The sequence below is a fragment of the Mirounga leonina genome, unplaced genomic scaffold, assembly GCF_011800145.1.
Source record: "Mirounga leonina isolate KUSES-001 unplaced genomic scaffold, KU_Mleo_1.0 Mir_115, whole genome shotgun sequence".
Taxonomy (NCBI): Eukaryota; Metazoa; Chordata; class Mammalia; order Carnivora; family Phocidae; genus Mirounga; species Mirounga leonina.
The window spans coordinates 97,077,558-97,096,749 of NW_023270268.1; the positions used below are offsets into that span (position 1 = coordinate 97,077,558).

The 19,192-nt window shown below is 43.5% G+C and overlaps 1 protein-coding gene across 1 annotated transcript in view; it reads right to left on the reverse strand.

Annotated features, from left to right (window-relative positions):
* Positions 1-9,874: 9,874 nt before the first annotated feature.
* The window catches only part of SIDT1 (SID1 transmembrane family member 1), a 91,047-nt gene continuing 81,729 nt past the window's right edge, over positions 9,875-19,192 (reverse strand). Inside the window, exons 21-25 of the mRNA XM_035000155.1 lie at positions 17,290-17,336; positions 14,322-14,427; positions 14,119-14,229; positions 13,070-13,183; positions 9,875-11,440 (exon numbers count right to left, since the gene is read on the reverse strand). Coding sequence (XP_034856046.1) covers positions 11,378-11,440; positions 13,070-13,183; positions 14,119-14,229; positions 14,322-14,427; positions 17,290-17,336 — 441 coding nt within the window. The 3' untranslated portion in view covers positions 9,875-11,377. The remainder of the gene's footprint in view (positions 11,441-13,069; positions 13,184-14,118; positions 14,230-14,321; positions 14,428-17,289; positions 17,337-19,192) is intronic.

Sequence of the window (19,192 nt, forward strand, 5' to 3'; positions counted from 1 at the left end):
GTCTCCATGGTTTATTCATTCCATAACTGGAAGCCTGTATCTCTCACTCCCCTTCACCCATTTTGCCCCTCCCCCACCTGCCTCTTCTCTGCAACCATCAGTTTGTTCCCTGTAGTTATACATCTGATTCTGCTTTTTTTTATTGTCTTTCTCTGTCTGATTTCACTTAGCATAATACCCTCTAGGTCCATCCATGTTGTCACAAATGTCACGGCTTCATCTTTTTTATGGTTGTGTAGAATTCCAGGTTGTGTGCGTGTGTGTGCGCGTGTGTGTGTGTGTATCAGTCATACCTTCCTTATCCATTCATCTGTTAATGGACACTTGGATTGCTTCTATATATTGGCTATTGTAAATAATGCTGTAATAAATATAAGGATGCAAATATCTTTTTGAATTAGTGTTTTCATTTTCTTTGGGTAAATACCCAGTTGTGGAACTATCGGATCATATGGTATTTCTATTTTTAATTTTTTGAGGAACCTCCATACTGTTTTCCACACCGGCTGCACCAATTTACATTCCCACCAACAGTGTGCAAGCGTTTCTTTTTCTCCACAACCTCATCCACACTTGTTATTTCTTGTCTTTTTGAATCTGGCAGGTGTAAGGGGATATCTCATTGTGGTTTTGCTTTGCATTAACCTGATGATTAGTGATGTTGATCATCTTTTCATGTGTCTGTTGGCCATCTGGATGTCTTCTTTGGAAAAATGTCTACTCGGGTCCTCTGCTTATTTTTTAATCAGATTGGTTTTATGGTGTTGAGTTGTATAAGTTCTTTATGTATTTTAGATATTAACCCCTTACTGGATATGTCATTTGCATATATTTTCTCCCATTCACTAGATTGCCTTTTTGTTTTGTTGATGGTTTCCTTCGGTATGAAAAAGCTTTTAATTTTGATGTGGTCCAAACAGTTTATTTTTGCTTTTGTTTCCCTTGCCTTCGGAGACATATCTAGAAAAATGTTGCTATGGCCGATGTCAGGGAAATGACTGTCTTCTCTTCTAGGATTTTTATGGTTTCAGGTCTCACATTTAGGTCTTTAATCCATTTCGAGTTTATTTTGTATATGGTGTTGGAAAGTGGTTCAGTTTCATTCTTTTGCATGTAGTTGTCTAGTTTTTCTGGCACCTTTGATTGAAGAGACTGTCTCTTCCCCTTCATATATTCTTGCCTCCTTTGTCATTTATTAATTGACCATATAAGTGTGGGTTTATTTCTGGGTTCTCTATCCTGTTCCATTGATCTACATGTCTATTTTTGTGTCAGTACCATACTGTTTTGATCACTACAGCTTTGTAGTATATCTTGAAATCTGGAATTATGATACCTTCAGCTTTGTTCTTCTTTTTCAAGACTGTTTTGGCTGTTCAAGGTCTTTTGCTGTTCCATACAAATACTAGTATTATTTGTTCTGGTTCTGTGAAAAATACTGTTGGTATTTTGATAGGGATTATATTGAGTCATTGTACTTTTTTTTTTTAAAGATTTTATTTATTTGAGAGAGAGCATGAGCAGTGGGGAGGTGCAGAGGAAGAGGGAGAAGCAGGCTCCCCACTGAGCAGGGAGCCCAATATGGGGCTCGATCCCAGGACCCCGGGATCATGACCTGAGCCAAAGGCAGATACTTAACCGACTGAGCCACCCAGGCACTCCTTCAGTCATTGTACTTTCAATCATCAAAAACTCACAGTAAAAAAAAAAAAAAAAAAAAAGCCAGTTTCACTTTAGAATGTCCTTGATTAACAGATTAATAATTTTGTTAAGTCTTGACTCTTGAGTACAATTCCTTTTAATATTCTTTTTAAACATTGCATTAATATTTAGTATTCTGTGAGCACATGGAAAGCAAACATCATGCACACCTGCTGAAAACCAAAGTATGGTGGTGGTTGTAGGAAAAAGCACTAGTGTTTGGATTATGGAATGAAATAGTGGCTTTCTTCATGGAATGCTAGTTTTAGCTGAAATAATTACTGAAATCTATGGTTATTCAGACTTGGGTATTTGGTAGACATTTTCTCAAAAATGAATGAAATGAGCTCATCACTATATCACAGTACTGTGAGCTTGAAAGTCTTCCATTAGAACCTTTCTGATGAAATCACTGGTGGTATCAATGAATAGTATATATATTTTATTAATGATTATATAGTTAAATGTGCAAATGTTTGGAAGATTTGTACAATTCAGTGAACTGAGATTTTCCATGCATGCTGTTAAAGGATCCATTCAAATGGCAAGCTAGACCAATGCATTTTAATGTTACAAAACATGAAAAGTTCACTGATGATAGTTTCAAATTCCACATTGCAATTAATCTTTGGGAAACTACAATTTGTTGAGCTTTGGTGGAGTATTAAAGAATAATATCTACATTTATCTGGAAAAGTTGCTCCCTTTTCCAACTATATATTTCTGTAAGGCTAGATTTTCTTCATGTACTTCAAGCAAAACACATACTTCAGCAGAATGAAGGCATAAACCGATACGAGAATCCAACTATCTTCCAGTAAGCCAGACATTAAATAGATTTACAAAAAGGTAGAACACTGCCACTCTTCTCACAATTATTTTTTTGTTTTGGAAGATATAGTTATTTTCCATAAAATATGTTCTTTGTGTTATATAATGAGCTTATTGTTATCTTTAAATGACTTAATAAATATTTGTAAATTTTCCATTTTTATTTCTCACATGGTAAATATTGATGGCTATAACTCATAAACAAAATCTCTTTGGGGTCCTCAATAATCTTTGGGAGTGTACATAGGTCCTGAGACCACAAAATTTGAGAACTAATGTTCTAGAAGAAACCATAGGAAATATGGTCTGGCCACATGCATAACAAAATTGTTAGATGAGACTTCATTAAAAGTGAAAATTTCTTTTCAGCAAATCACATACTGGCAAAGATTATATATATCAAAATTAAAAAGACTCATAAGCTAATTTTAGAAGTAGGCAAAGAACTTGAAAGAATCATTCACATAAATGGCCAAAAAGTTTATGAAAAGGTGCTCAACATCAGTTGTCATAGGAGAAATGTGAAATAAAATACATTGAGATACCATTACTCTCAAACAGAAGAACTAAAATCGAAAGAGCTGACAAATGCAAGTGTTGACAAAGATATGGAATAACTGGAATTCTCATGTGGTGCCAATGAGGGTATATATTGGTATAACCACCTTGGAAAATTGTTGGCAGTATCCTTTAAAACTAAAGATTTACCAGGGGTGCCTGGCTGGTTCAGTTGTGTAGAGCGTGGGACTCTTGATCTCAGGGTGGTAAGTTCCAGTCCCAGGTTGGGTGTAGAGATTACTAAAAATAAATAAATAAATAAATAAACAAGGAAAAAAAACAACTAAAGACTTACCTACCCTATGACTCAGCAATTCCATAGTGCACTCTGTATATAGCCTGGAAGAAATGTTTGTATAAGTTCACAAAAGACATGTATACGAATGTTCACAGAAGCTTTTTCTACAGTGGCCAAAAACTGGAAATAACCCAAAGATCCAACAGTAGGAGAATGGATAAATGAAATGTCATATATTGGGCGCCTGGGTGGCTCAGTCGTTAAGTGTCTGCCTTCAGCTCAGGTCATGATCCCAGGGTCCTGGGATCGAGCCCCGCATCGGGCTCCCTGCTCAGCGGGAAGCCTGCTTCTCCCTCTCCCACTCCCCCTGCTTGTGTTCCCGCTCTCACTATCTCTCTCTGTCAAATAAATAAATAAAATCTTTAAAAAAAAAAAAAAAGAAATGTCATATATTCACAAAAAGAAGGTGTTGATACACATGAATGAATTTCACAGATATCATATTGAATGACAGAAGCCAGGCGAGAAGGAGCATATACTGCATAATTCCATGTATATGAAGTTCAAGAACATGCAAAATTCGTCTATACAGAGAAAAACCAGAATAGTGGTTATCTCTGGGGCAGGGATTTGACTTGGATCAGGCAAAAGGATGTGGGAAACGTATCTCAGGGTGGGTGCTGGTTACGTTGGTGCATGTGCGTGTGCATGTGTGTTATGTAATATAGTTTATACGCGCCTAAAAAAAGGTTAAGAAAAAACTGTCTGCAGAAGTCTGAACTGATGTTGGTTTTCTCTTGGTCAATTTCTTGAATCGGTAAAATCTAAAAGCTGTTTTACTGTCATTCTCTAGAAAAAGAAAAGGAAATGGCAGTATTTTGTATCTGGCTCCTGTTCTCTGGCTGCGTGACTTTGGGCAAGCGGTTTAACGTCTCTGCATCATAGTTAATTTGTTGGAACGTTATCTACCCTACCTCACAGGGTTCACATGAGGGACAAATGAAGTTTGATATTTGAAAGTGTTTTCACACAGTTGCAAAGGAATATTGGAATGTAAAGTGGCCAATTATTTTCCAGGACCTTCCTCATTTCTTTATCCCTTACCCATGACACTGAAATGCAGGGAACACTAGAATACAGTTTGTTGGTCAATGTCAACAGCCCCTTGACCTCTTCTTCTTTCTGTGAGAAATTAGGGAGATAATGCTAATCTGCTGCCTACTTAAGTTCAGAAGTCTGGTAGGTTGGTTCACTGGTTATCAATGTGCCACCGATGTTCTCACGATCTGGTAAGCTACAGATTTGGGGGAAGATAATGAAAATCCAGCCTTTAACTAAGTTTGGGCTGGGCAGGTCAGGTTTTGTTTTTGTACATTGTCTTAATCATATTCAGATCTGTGGTTTGGAAAGAGGCTGAAGCCAAATTGTGATGGTGGAGAACTTGCCGCTTCAGGGAAGTTTTCTGGGAACTCATGATTCAATTAGGTTAAATCCCATTTTTTTTTAAATGCTGCTGAGTGGCAAATGTGCAAATTCACATTAAATATAAATAATATATATATAAAAGCCCAGCAGACAGCTTAGGATAGCAGAAAATTGGTCAGTATATCAGTGTTTCAAACTAAGTCATGTTCTTTTTTGGTTTTATTTCAGGACACATTTAAAAACATTTACCACTACAATCATTGTACTTCCAGTGGAGGATTCTGATTCCCCAGTTCAATGCAGGCTAGTTCCTCAGCCTCAGTTTGGTGAGATGAAACCACTCTCTTCTAGGAGGGGAGAGCTGGGTCCCGTCCCCACGTCGGAAGATGGTTCAGCCACTGACAGGAGTGGTGGATTCTGCCTGATCTATTGGACCAGCATAGATCAGTCTGAGAGGCAGCTTTGGAGGACTTTTTGACTTGGCGATTTTTTGAGTCTGTGAATGTTTTTTAGGAAATAGAAACCCTCTACATTCCTGTGCTTTCGCTCCATTGTTAATTTTGCTTCTGAACCAGCAGGCTTCCAGTGGAAACCTGACACCTTATGCTGCATGTATTTTAATTTAAAATGGATCAGTGGGCCTGTAGCCCTTTGCCAAGTACGATCACTGAATTTATAAAATGGACTTTGGTTTTTAACGTTACAAACTCAGAGCAACGGCCCTCCCGTGAATCCAGCCGTTCCAGTTTAAGAGAGCCAAAGTGATCCAAAGCCGTGGTTTTATCGGTTGGCTTTCCCAAGGCACGGTAGGTTTCATTGTTATTCAGGTTTATATAAGAGATAGACATCTTCTGAATTTTGCTGAAACCTTCTCTTTTTGTTAATGTGTTCAATAGTTACATAATTCTAGGCTATGTGGTTTGCACATATAGTTACATGCATACATGAGAGTAGAGCCTGCCTTACAACACACTCGGTCTTCCCTTTCTCTGGTCTCTTTACCTAAGCTACTCCTTTTGGGCTGTGAATCCAGGTTTCTGCACCATTCACTTCATCTAGTCAACAGTGACTTAAGTGTCGGTTTCCCCGTCTGGCAAATGTAGTAACAGCGCCTACTTCACGGGGGTAGGGTGGGGGGTGGGGTGTGTGTGTGTGTGGGGGTGTTCAGGATTAAAGATGGTAATGTATATAAAACTCTTGATACGATACACGATGACAAATGTTTGCTGTTTTAACGATCCGTTCTGCCGACTCTAATGTTCTAGGGCTAGAGGTGGGAAGACAATGTTTTCCAACAGCAAGACCCCACTAAAAGGGCAGATGGAAAAGCTCAGTCTCCTGCTTGTCCTCCAGCAGGGATGGGTCATTGCAGTTCCTCAGAATTAGGGAGCTGGAGCAATTTTTGCTTCCTCGAGGATGGATTGAGAGGATCCCCACTCCAACTTTCTCTCTCTGGATCTCTGTTCTCCGCTAAGATCAAAATTGGGACTTTCATTTTCCTTATGAAAAATTGGACATGGTCAGTTCAAGCAGGAGAGATGCTATGTTGTATCAGCAGCAAGTTTAGGGCTTCACATCTGGGGATAAAAATTGCTGATACTTATTTGGAATTTTTTCTGCTTTGTGTCTAATGGTAAGATTCTCAGAAGGCCACTCTCTTGTTGGAGCACTTGGCCCACTTATAACTGACAAATTGTGAGTATGTGCTTCATGTCCATCTTCCCTTTTGGACCACAAGTGACTCTTCCCTGTGATGGAAGAGACTGTGTGTTTTGCCCACTGCTGTGTCCAGCTCCTCACAGAGCCTGGCCTATGTACTTCTTGACTACTAGCCAAAGCAGTATTTCAGATTCTATGTAAGTGGACAGAGAATAGGTGAGGAAGGAGAGGTTAAAAGAGAAATGGATCCCCTGAAAATTAGGTTACTTTATCAGGTGTCCTATGTTGAGAGAGAAGCAGAGTGAACCTCAGGTTTGAATTTGTCCTCTTCCCTGAAGGGGCCTGCCTAGGACTGGGTACTGAGCCTTATGAAAGGCTTGGATAGGCAACATAATAAAAATCATAAAATGCAAATCAACTTTTTTCTGTGATGGCAATGTTATAGAGAGCTTTTGAGTTGTTTTGGATACCTCGATAGTCATTTAAAAATGACTTAGGGTCCTAATTCATAAAGAATGTGGGAAGATAGGGCCGAGGAGGGCCCAAGAGCGAGCCATAGTGGGCTTGGGTGTTAGACTTCTTTTGTCCTGACTTGAAAATCTTTCACGGTTTGAATCTCTTATTTTTTAAATCAAAACTATAGTGCTGGACAAGAGATAAAACACCTAGACTTTATTTAGCCCTTGACGGAGATGTGATACGACTTCAAGGCTATTCTATGTTAAAATATGGTGGTTAATTATTTTTCATCACCATTGAGATGGGTAAATCTGGGATGATAAAAACTTTAAGGTAATGAAAAGGACAAAGGATAGAGCCAAGGAATTTTTAAAAAATTGAAGTTCAGGGAAAATGATGAAATCTCCTACTCTAGGGATATTTAGGAAGCAGGTAGAGTCCATTTCCCTGAGATTGGGAGAACAACGGGTAATTCTATGTGAACAGTGGTAACAATTTAGTCTTCCTTGTGTTTCAATAAGAACAGCAAGACCACACTTGAAGGAAACCTGTTAAAAAGTCCGCCCTTGGAGTTCACAGAGTAGGGTCTCTTCTCACAGAGGAGTCCCGTCCAAGCAAAACTATTACTATGGCCCTTTTAGAAACTCATGGTGAAGGCTGATCTGCAAGTCCTGCGAAGCTTATTTAAATTCATGTGTGTTAAGGCCTAAGGTTTAGCAGGCACTTTATCTCATTGACGATGGTGCTTTAATATTGAGGGGACATTAAAACCTAGTCACACAATATATCCTGTCTCCACCAAACAGCGTTAACAACCACCACAAAAAACCTACCATAAACTGGGCAGAATCATGCTAAACAAGGCTTTTACATTGCTTCAGGCAGAGGCAGATCATATCTTTACTCATAATGCTTTTCCTTAGTTTCACCAGCGGTATTAGTCATTTCAAAACCTGGGTGAGCTTTTCCTGCTTCTTTCTGGGACCATTTCTGTTTCCCACAGGCCGAAGCCCCTCTTCATGTGGGCTGAACATCCAGGCTTTCCCCACAGAGCATTTGGTGACGGGGCAGGGAGGGTGGGGGGAACATTTGCACAGGGCATTCCCTGAGCCACGGTAGGGACTGCTACTCGAGAAAGGAGAAAATCCAGGTTTCTTGGAGATTCCCGGGGCAGAGATGGTGGTAATGAGGGGTGACACAGAGAACCGTGTTTTCCACTTGGCTGTAGCTTTGGTAGTGATTTTTCATCTGGGTTGGAGTAAGAGTATTAAGGGCCAGAGGCAGTGACATGCAGCAATAAAGGGCAAGGGGGCCCCGGGGCTGGGAGGTTTGATATCTCTGGACAGTATCTCTGAAGGCAAAGAGCCCCCCCGCAAAGCCCTTCCGGGCCTCCTGGAACTGAGGACAGGAAAAGGAACAGCGGGTGTCAATGGAGAGCCCCTAGAGGAGAGAGAGGCCAGCCTGGTGGACAGGCTGACCCTCTGTGGGGTTCACGAGGGGCGGGGTGCGTGACACCCTCCTCTGTCCCCACACTACCCTCGGGGCTCTGCACATCTCCACTTCTGTCTCCCCCACGTAGTGGACGTGACAGGAGAGGATCAGAGAGCTCCAGCAACTTGCCCCAGGTCACATAGCGAGCATGTGAACATATTTGGTCTAAAATCAGACTCCAGAATCTTTCTCAGACTCCACCGTTCCTTCCATGAATAATGTTTATCTTTGTTTCTCCCTTTCTCCCAAGCTTTACCAAGAGACACTATCTCCCAGAATGAGAAACATCTGGATGTTGCTGGGTTCGCTGACACATACGTTTGGTGACCCCACAGAACATTCTGGTGGCTGCTCGGAGATATGAAGGAAGCGGCTGCTGCTTTCTCTGGCCCGGGAAGCTGGCTGGGTGAGTGCCTTCAGTCACGGAAAGTCCCTTCCCCAGATGGACTCTGGCTTTCCACCGGCTTCTCCTGCTGCTAAAATAAAACCAGGCTAATCCCTCAACCATGCAACGTCAACAGGTGGGCTTGCCCCTCCAGCATTTGTCAGAGGTGTGAAGAGGTCATTTTTTTATGTGCATGGCTTCGCTCCTCTGGCCACCACACCTCTGTCCTGATCCCCCTGACCGGCTCTGATTACTTCTGTGCCTGCTCGGCCAAAAGCCTCTTCACGGTGGCTGTTTTCTCCGGTTACCCTCTTGCTGAACTTGGCCTTCAGAATTACCTTCGCTTCTCTTTTAAAGTGCAATGTCCATGAGCGCAGGCGCAAGCCGCATGGGCATTGCACTACCTGGGGATGGGGGGCCAGTCGGCCGTGAAAAGCTCCGGTTGCCCCCCTCCGCCCCCCCATTCCTATCAACCCCACGGATGCAGTCGGATGACTTTCTCATGTCCTCCGGCCGCGGCGCTGGGGCACGGTAGAAAGAACTAGCCCCAAGTATGTTTAGAATTGATGGCTCTAAGAGCAGGCTTGGTCTGCGTCTTCAGTCCTGCGGCGGCGAAGAGAACTGACCAGTGTGTGGGTTTACAGCACAATACAGACATGATGGGAAAACAGTCAAGAACACGGCAGCCCCCCCTTTTCAGAGCCCCGCCCCATTCCCACAGACACATTCCCCAAATAAGCGACTGCTCGGGTAACGCATGTCACGGTTTATTCACTTTGGCCACTCGAACAGACTTTGTCCATATTTCCTTAGTGCACCTTTTTTTTTTGATTTGAAACCATCAGTGCACTAAAATAAAAGAATTAGATCAAATACGCCATAGTTAAACAGATTTGAAATTTGTTTTAGATGTTAGACTAACACCACCATTTAATAGGTGGCCTTCGTGTGGCCTATGGAAGCCAACAGTTTCTAAGGAATAAAGAGCAGAAAACCAAACATGAATTTGGGGGCATTTTAGAAAAACAAATCATAAAAAGCTTCTTTAAAAGCATCTTTGTGTTTTTAAACTTTTCAAACTTCCAAAATGTGATTTTGAACATTATGCAAATATTTTAGAGACAGAATAATATATATTTTTTAATATTATCCATTTCTCTAATGAACAATCAGGAAAACAGAAGTGACAGGTGACTTCAGTTTCACGGGCAAATATATATGGGGTACACATTCATATGTCTATTTTCTGATTACATCTTACTCCAGGTAATGAGGGTGCTTGGTCCAAATGGGGCTTGTCAGGAGCAGAATTGCCAGACAGCGTGAGTGAAGTGGGATGCTGAGCTCTGCAACACTTTACTGGGGGAGAGAATGAGAATCAGGTGCAACCAAAAGACAATCCTCAATCGGCTTGCTCTTCACAACTCAGGAGGATGAGTAAAATGTGTTCACCCCGAGAGTTACTTCTAGAGAACTTCAGGGAGAAAATCTGGAGCCCCTGATCCGCATAAAGTGCCAGGTAGGGGGCTTGGTTGGTGGTGGAGGACCCCCAGTGCAGTGCCTCTGGTTAGAGCAATTGTTCATTCTCCACAGGTGACGTGGGCACAGAATTGAGCTTCTGAATTGGAGGCATGAGGAAGCAATTTCGCCTTTGCTGCATTCGCCCCAGGAGCCCATGTCCTTAGGGTGAGGTCTGCTTGCTTGATGCTGATGTTGCCAGTCTGTCAGCCCTGTTGGTCGTTCCTCTCACTCCTGCTGCTAGAAGAGTTTCTCCTGTTTCCCCTTCTGCCTTGGAGCTGAGGGGGTAACAGGGCCTTCCCAAGAAAGCGGAGCCTGAGTTGTGGGGTCAGCCCATAGGGGTGAGATGAAGACACTAAGAAGTAGGTAAGCACCCAAGCCTTGGTCCCAGAGACAGTCACCTGTGAGGACAAGTGTGTGACAAAGCCCAATCCACAGCCCTTCTAATGGGGTCAGGAACCTGGGGGACACATACAGCCTTCCTTCCAAGGAGGTGACTGGCTGGTCCTGCTAAAATATCTATCCCAGTTGGGTAGGGGGTTGGGTTCAGCCCTCCACCAGACTCTGAGGAATCTGCATCATCCCTGGACCTCAGAGGAGCGAGCTGGTGCTCTGGGATGTCTAGAGCAGCAGATGTAGTGGAGGTGCAGAGGGGCCCCCCCTAAAGTGGGCAGGAGACCCAAGCTGCTGGCCTCTCGGGGCCTGGAGGCAGCTGGATGGAGCGTGCGGCGTCGCCTGCCCTTGCTGGCAAATGTCGGGTGAGGGTGGGAGGGATCTCGAGACAGTGAGTTGACTTCGATGCAGCTTTTGTCCACGTCTAGTTCAGGGCTGCACACGGGAGGGGATGGGGGTCTCTGGACTCTTCAGGGCTTGCCTCTGGCCATACCCGTGGCTTCCCCTCTGCCCCCCTTCTGGCAGACTACAGTCTCCCTCCAGCCCCTCTCCTTCCTATGGAAATGTGTGCAGAGCTGATTTGACAGAGTGGGAGTGGAGTACTTGGCGGTGGTGACTTTGCGGCAGTCCCTGTATTTTCTTTTTTTTTTTGGTCCCTGTATTTTCATGAAACAGCACCTAGATCGACTGCTCCCTCTCCCTCTCTTAAAGCTGGAGGCTCAGAAGACAGGGATCTGGTCTCTGTGGACCACATCCAGGTCATCATCCAGGGTTAACAGAACCTGGAACGAGAGGGTCAGAGAGATGAAGCCAGGGTCAGCCGCTACTTTCTCCCTGAGACTCACACAGGCTGACGCGACCCGCGCCCTTACTTGCCTTTCTGTCCCCTACAGCTTTCTGCAACGCAGCGCTCTCTACAGGCGATTATTAGGATTACATAGTTCACGTATTAATTCAAATGTTTATCAAGGGTCTATTATGTGCTATTCTAAATGCCAGAGATACAGTTTGGAACACAAGAGACAAAACTCCCTACCGTCCTGGAGCTTACATTTGAGAGACAGCTTCAGACATGAGCAAATACGTGTAGCAGGCTAGTGAGGTGTGCTAAGTACAGTGTGCGAGGTAATAACACGTAATAAAAACAGTAACGAAAATTAGACTATGGAGGGAACACAGGAAGTATGGGCTGGGGAAAGGTAAAAAAGTGCTGATAGGGTGGCCAGGAAGTCATAACTTAGAAGGGGACACTGGGCTTAAGATCTAGAGGAAAGGAAGTCTTGTTGCGTAGAGTATTGCTATACAAGAAATGCACACCCCCTCCTCCATTTTTAGTTCCCTCTACCACCACTCTCTTCACGTGGAAACTTTCACTCCCCTTTTGTTGTCTGTCTCTCTAATGAAAGTGTTTATCAGAAATAAAAGTCACGAGGAACGAGGTTTAGGAGGATTGTTGAGCTTCCCCGGATGGTCACGAGGGGGCAGCCCCGCTCCACTCTCGAGGCTGAGCGGCGGCAGCGCAGGGAGCACAGGTCTCGCCGCGTTGTTACTTGCCAGCTGAATCCGTGTCCAGGCATCGCAGACTTTTAATTTGGAAAAGTCTCTAAGTGAGGATGAAAGGATGCCAGGAGTGATCATTCAAGGTTGTTAGGCCATGCATAGCTTCTGGAAAGGTGTTTGGGCCAAAAGAAATGGAGGGATTTCAGGAGAGATCTGGGGCCGACTGGGTGAGAAGCAGCAGAGGGGCCTGGGCGGATCTCCTGAGAGCTCTAGGAATTTGTAAAATATCTGTAAGATATTCAGTGAGACTGGAAGAGGAGGAGGAATGTGAGGGTAGCACAAGTACGTTACCCAAATGTGAGTGAATGCCAAAAGTGATTCCTGGGGCGATTCAGGGCATGTGAGTTCTAACAACCAATTCAGCCCAGGCGTTGTGCCATTTAAGAAAAATCATTTTGTCACTCTGTCTTAAAATATTGGAGAGTAAAAGGAAAACGAAAATAAAGATCTAACTGAAGGAGAAGAAATAAAATAGTCTGTATATTGAATTACATTGAGGAATCAGAAAGGGAAGTTCAAGAGAAATACAAAAGGGTAAGGAAGAGGGGGAAAAAGAAAAAAAAAGTATGGGATGTGAAGAAAGAAGAAATTAACAAAAAGGTATTTTTAGGGGTGCCTGGGTGGCTCAGAAGGTTAAACATCTGCCTTCCACTCAGGTCATGATCTCAGGGTCCTGGGATTGAGTCCCGAGTTGGGCTCCCTGCTCAGCAGGGAGTCTGCTTCTCCCTCTCCCTCTGCCTCTCCCCCCTGCTCCATTTCTCTCTTGCTCACTCTCTCTCAAATAAATGAATAAAATCTTTCTTAAAAGTGTATATTTCTTAAAAAAAAAAAAAAGGTATTTATAAACTCACCAAGAATGAGAAAAACAGGGCAGTGGCAGAGAGGAAGTGCCAGATGTCATGGTCATCAAAGAAATCCAGCAGGATACACTCCCGGTTCCTCTCCCGGGATTCAGCTGGGGTGTCCTGGAGGCAGGCGAGGCAGGACGTGAGTGAGCATTCCCACTGTTTAGAGGGCTGAACGTCCAGAAAGCTACAAAAAGGCTACTAGATTAGATGCCTGGCTCCAAAAGCGAGCTTCCAAGAAAACCTGAGTCCACGTGAAAACTTGTACATGATGTTCACCGCGGCAGCGTTCGTAAGAGCCAAAGAGCGGAAACAATCCAAAAGTCCATCAGCTGATTATAGAGGAGAAGTGCTGTCTCCACACAACGGAGTGTTATTCAGCAGTAAAAAGAGATGGCTATGGATACGTGCTACCCCATGGGTGAATGCCTAAGCCAGACTCAAAGGCACATGCTGTATGGCCCATGGATATGAAATGTTCAGAACAGGCAGAGCTACAGAGACAGAAGAGAGACTAGTGGTTGCCTATGGCTAAGGCGTGAGGGAGAAGTGGGGAGCGACGGCTAATGGGGGCAGGCTTGCTTTCTGGAGTGATGAAAATGTTCTAGTTGATTGATTGTGGCGGTGGAGAGCTGAGGCTTCCTGTTTGCTCCTGGGTATAGCCCTGGTTTCCTAGGCCTCAGTTCTCCTCTCTATGCCGCAGGTTTATAAACACCGGCAGCTGGGGATCTGTTTACAGATGTGGATTATGAGAAGAACACACACGCATCAAGGTTTTTGCACACGTTAAACGTCCACCGGGGGGAGGATCGTCCTACAACACATAGTGAAGATCAATTCTGCCGCGTCTGGAGGGCCCCCACGTCGAGGAGGCGCTGCCCTGACGGTGAGGACCGCGTGCCGTTTATGCATGGATAGGAAATACCATCCCTTTTAGAGAAAGCTTTCATTTCAAAGACAAACAGCCACATGCACTCGAAGAGAGGGAGGTAGGAAGGTCCAAAAGGCAAGATGGAGGGAGAACATTTTCTTTGCAAAGAAAACTGCCTTCTTACCTCCCAGCTGCTGGGTTTCTGGAAGAAAAAGTACAGCGAGGTGGCCCACATCACAACAGTGGCCATGATGCAGAGGAGCGGGGTCGGGAGGAGCTTCTCTGAGCTGCGAAGCTGTGGGTGGGAAGCAGATGTCGCCATGCTGGGGTACGGCTTGTGCAGGGCCCCGGGCTGCCGGGGGGGGGGCCCCCAGTGCCCACTCTTACCTTCATGATGATGTAAAAGGCCAGATAGAGCAGCAGGTTACAGATGAAGATCCCCAGCATGTAGGAAGCAAAGTCCCTGGGCCGATAGATCAGTCCATAGAGCGCGCTGAGGGTAAGGAGGAATGACTTTGTAGGCATAAAGGTGGATTTGTAACATTCTTGGCTGCTTCACTCCCCACTTGTATTTTGGGGAGGAGGGGAATTCAAAAAAACTTTAACCTATGTAAATTACTACACCTCCTTCAGACCTGGCATTTTTGATGGTTGTAAAGTTCCCATAAGTGGATGTACCACAATCATCTTTCCTCTCTAGATGTCTTGCAGCTTTTCATTATTCTAAAGAACACTGCAACGAATAAATGAATACCTTCAGACATAGCGTGCTTTTCTCTTTTTTTTGGCATTTAAGATTAATTCATGAGACTAGATTACTAGAAGTAGAATTATCTCAAAAGTTGGCTGGACACACATTATCAAATTTTTGCTCGCTGTCTATGGTTTTTAAATTAATACCAAAGTTTATTTTGATTGGGGTTTAGCATTAGCATTTAGCATGTTCCAAATTTCTATTCAGTTACAATAAAACTCTTTATTATAGAACCCTTCCTATGTCCTTGTTTTGAAAAGCTTGTTTTTAATAAATATAGACACATGCACATACATAGTTGGATTTCTATCCTCTCCATGCTGCTTCACTAATTTGTTTTTAATTTCTAATTTTGGGTCACTGTGTTATTATTTTAGAATATGTTAGATTATCTGGTTAGGCTAGCTTGTACTACCCAATATGGTAGCTACATGTGGCCATTAAATTTAAATTAATGAAAATTAAATAAAATTGAAAATTCAGTGCCTCAGTCACACTAGCCACATTTCAAATGTTTAGTAATGATATTTGGCTAATAGCTACCATAAGGGACAATGCCATGTAGAAGATTTATATCATTCCAGAAAGTTCTGTTGGATAAAACTGGACTAGTCACAGCCCTCCTCTGCCCTTCCTTCCTTCCTTCCATTAATCTTCTTTTGTGAGACCTTTGGAAATTTTGTGCTAAGTAGGAAAATAATTTCAGAATAAAATCCTATTAATTCCAATTTTAAGTCAAAATTTATGCATTAACTTGAGAACTAATATCTTTACAACAGTTAATCTTCCCACCCAGGGCACAACATCTCTCTTCGTTCAGTTAACTTTTCCTTTTTGTCTCCTAATGAGGGAATTAAATTTTCTGCAGAAAGAGTCCTCCTGTCTCTCAAAGTTTATTCCTAAGTATTTGAAATGTAAAGCTGTTATTAATGGACTCTCTTTTTGTTCACTTTGTATTCCAACCAACTTTGTTCTATATAATATAGGAAATTTCCTCCTCCCAGAATTTGAATTCTTCAATGTACCAAAACTCTTGTAAGCTTTTCACTGAGATTCATCCATTATTAGCATTTGCCACATTTGGTTACCTCTCTCTCGTTCTCTCTGTGTGTGTACCTACATATGTATACGGACATCTTTCTATATGTGTTCACACACACACACCATTCTTCTTCATGACTGTATGAGAGTGATTCCTTTTAAAATAACATTCAAGGTTCATATTAAATCACACTCCCTGTCTTGTAATGTCCAGGAGAAACTGAGGATGGAGGAACAAAGAGGAAGGTAACCCCCTCCCAGGCCATCACAGTGTTGGTGTGTCATCACACCTCATTCATCCCTGCAGGCCTGGATGCCCAAGGAGCTCCTGTATAAGAAAAGAGAGGCCAGTCACCTTGTTTTGTGAGCAGATGATGGGTTTGGTTTTGGTTACATGAGAGGCAGGGACAAGCCAGGTGATTGTGAGCACTGGGGACATGGGTGTTGGTGGCTCATCATCAAGCAGCTGGTCCCTTTCCTCCTACCAGCACCCAGCACCCAGCACCCTGTCTTACGGTCATCAGGACTGTGGGGTCTGCCCTCAAAGAGTGGTCAAGAAGAGCACCACAGGTGAGCACTGCCAAGAATCACCCACCCTGACGTATCCCTATGCAAAGGAGGGGTCCTTCACAGGTGTGGACCTTACCCGGAGTCATCCCTGGGTGACAACACTATGGGAAGACTTTTCCAGAAGCATATGCCCCAAATAAGATTCGAGTTCTCATGACCAGATTCTGGCTTCCCCTGAAGGTGTGCCTCTTCTTCCATTCCTTTCATGTCTTAAAGGGGGGCAGGGGTATGGAGTCATCTTTCCATCAAAGGTCGCTAACCTTTATAGTACATCAGCTAAGAGCATGAATAAAAGCAACTAAACTTACTGATTTTTTTTTTTAGGGATTAATAAAATATCTCACTCACATTTTAAAGTTGAGAACAGGTTGTATAAAATAGTTAGAGATAGCAAAATATATGTCTATTGTACTGTTCTATTTTGAAGCCATTTGAAGAAAAAAAGCCAAGGTGATAATGAAGGGAAAGAGGAAGAAGAAGGATATTGGGGTCGTAGGAAGATTGAGACCTACAGGGAAAGAAAGAAATAGGAAAGAGACTTGTACACACACACATACACCCACACCCACACCCACACTTAGTAAGAAAGGGAAATGTCTACTGGATAGCGTTTATGGAGAGTTCACAAGAATTTAAAACTATGCTTCATTTGTGCACCTACTGGCATAATCTCTATTATCTAACTATCTATGTAGTCTGTTGACATAGATAACAAATTTGATGTTGGTCTTGTTGAGCAAATGAACGCAATGCATCAATGCAATGAGCTGAACTCAACGTTTGAGGAGAGGCCACTGTCGGTACACTAGGCTTCCTAGTGCATTCTTTGCAGGAGGAAAAATACCTTTCTTTCAAGTCCCTGGGGCAAGCACAGTCCTACACTCACCTTAGTTTCAGATTTCTTTATAAAAATGACGGCCAAGGAAAGCGAAACCACAGTGTTACAGACATCAGTAAAGAGAAAAGACGTGTCTTCCTAAGGCTACTTACAAGGACCCGTTAAACAGATTCCCCAAGATGAGCAACACCATTCTGTCCTGGTAAGAAAACATCAAATGAGAGGCTGCACACATTGCTTTTCTTTTAACTTACCACAGGGGAAGCATCGATTACGGGAAAACAACTGCCCGGTGGAAGAGTTTCCATGGTTCTAAGAGAGCTGCACCTGTCCTCGGACCCTAATCCCCCACGAGAACAAAAAGCAAGGCCTGGGACTGAATAGACGTGACTTCGTTAAAGAAGATGTGGTGAGTAAACAGGACTCTTACTGTTTCCCCCTAATGTTGCGGGTCGCTGGGCACCTGGGGCCCACTTCTTGGTGAGCAGGTTGGAGGTGTGTGCAGCTGACCGAGTAGTTAAAAGCTTTCTGCTCCTGGTGTTCCCCTGCGTTGTGTTACTTCGTGGGCCACGAGGCGGCTCTTCGGACTCACCTGGGAGGCGCTGGTTTCCTACCCATTACTCTGGCTCCAGGGAGGCCCTGCAGCTCCCAGGCTCCTGGTCTCTAAACACACAGCCTCAACACTAAAGACATTGGTAGTGGGGAAATAGGAAAGGTCCATCTCAAAGGAAAATGGCTCTGACAGAGATTAATTCACAATCTGGTCCTGCACATTTGCATACAACTTAAAACTTCTGGTGGTTTCTGATTATACTTTAATTTGCATGGCCTCGTCAACTCTTTAAAAGTGGCAATTCTCTGTCTTTGTGGATGATCCATTCGGTTTGGAGGAAATATCTTCATTTAAAAAAAAATTCATCTTGGGGTGCCTGGGTGGCTCTGTCGTTAAGCGTCTGTCTTCGGCTCAGGTCATGACACCAGGGTCCTGGGATCGAGCCCCACATTGGGCTCCCTGCTCAGCAGGAAGCCTGCTTCTCCCTCTCCCACTCCCCCTGCTTGTGTTCCCTCTCTCGCTGTCTCTCTCTCTGTCAAATAAATAAATAAATTCTTAAAAAAAAAAAGAATCCATCTATCAGAAAGGCTAAAACGTTGGCCCCACCAAATATCAGTGATAATGTGGAGCAACAGGAATGCTCATTCATTGCTGCTGGGAATGCAAAATAGTTTAGCCACTTTGGACGATGGTTTGACAGTGTCTTAGAAAACTAAATATATTTTTGCCATATGATAGGGAAACTGCCCTCCTAGGTATTTGTCCAAAGGAGTTTATAACATAGGCCCACACAAAAACCTGCACATGGATTTTTTTTTTTAAGTAGGCTCCACGCCCAGTGCAGAGCCCAATGTGGGGCTCGAACTCATGACCATGAGATCAAGACCTGAGCTGAGATCAAGAGTCAGATGCTCAACCGACTGAACCATTCAGACACCCCCGCACACAAATTTTTATAGCAGCTTTATTTGTAATTGCCAAGTTACAAATTGCCCTTCCACAGGTGAATGGATAAACAAAATGTAGTAATGCATCGAGAACCTGGAGTAGTATTCAGTGCTAAAAAGTAATGAGCTACCAAGCCATGAAAAGACATGGAGACATCTTAAATGCCTATTATTAAGTGAAAGAAGCTAATCTGAAAAGGCTAAATTCTATATTATTCCAGCTATATGACGTTCAGGCAAAGGCAAGACTAAGGAGGCAGTAAAAGGATCAGTGGTTGCCAGGCATCAGGGCGGGGGATGTGGTGGGAAGTACAGTGGAGCACAGAGGATTTTTAGGGCAGGGAAACTACTTTGTATGATACTAAAGTGGTGAATCGTGTCGTTACAAATTTGTCAAAACTCAAAGAATGTACAAGGGCCAGAGTGAACTGTAAACTATGGCCTTGGGATGATTATGATGTGTTCATGTAGGCTCACTGACTAACAGATGTGCAGCTCTGGTTGGGGGTGTTGATAGTGGGGGAGGCTGTGCATGGGTGGGGGAAGGGATTGATG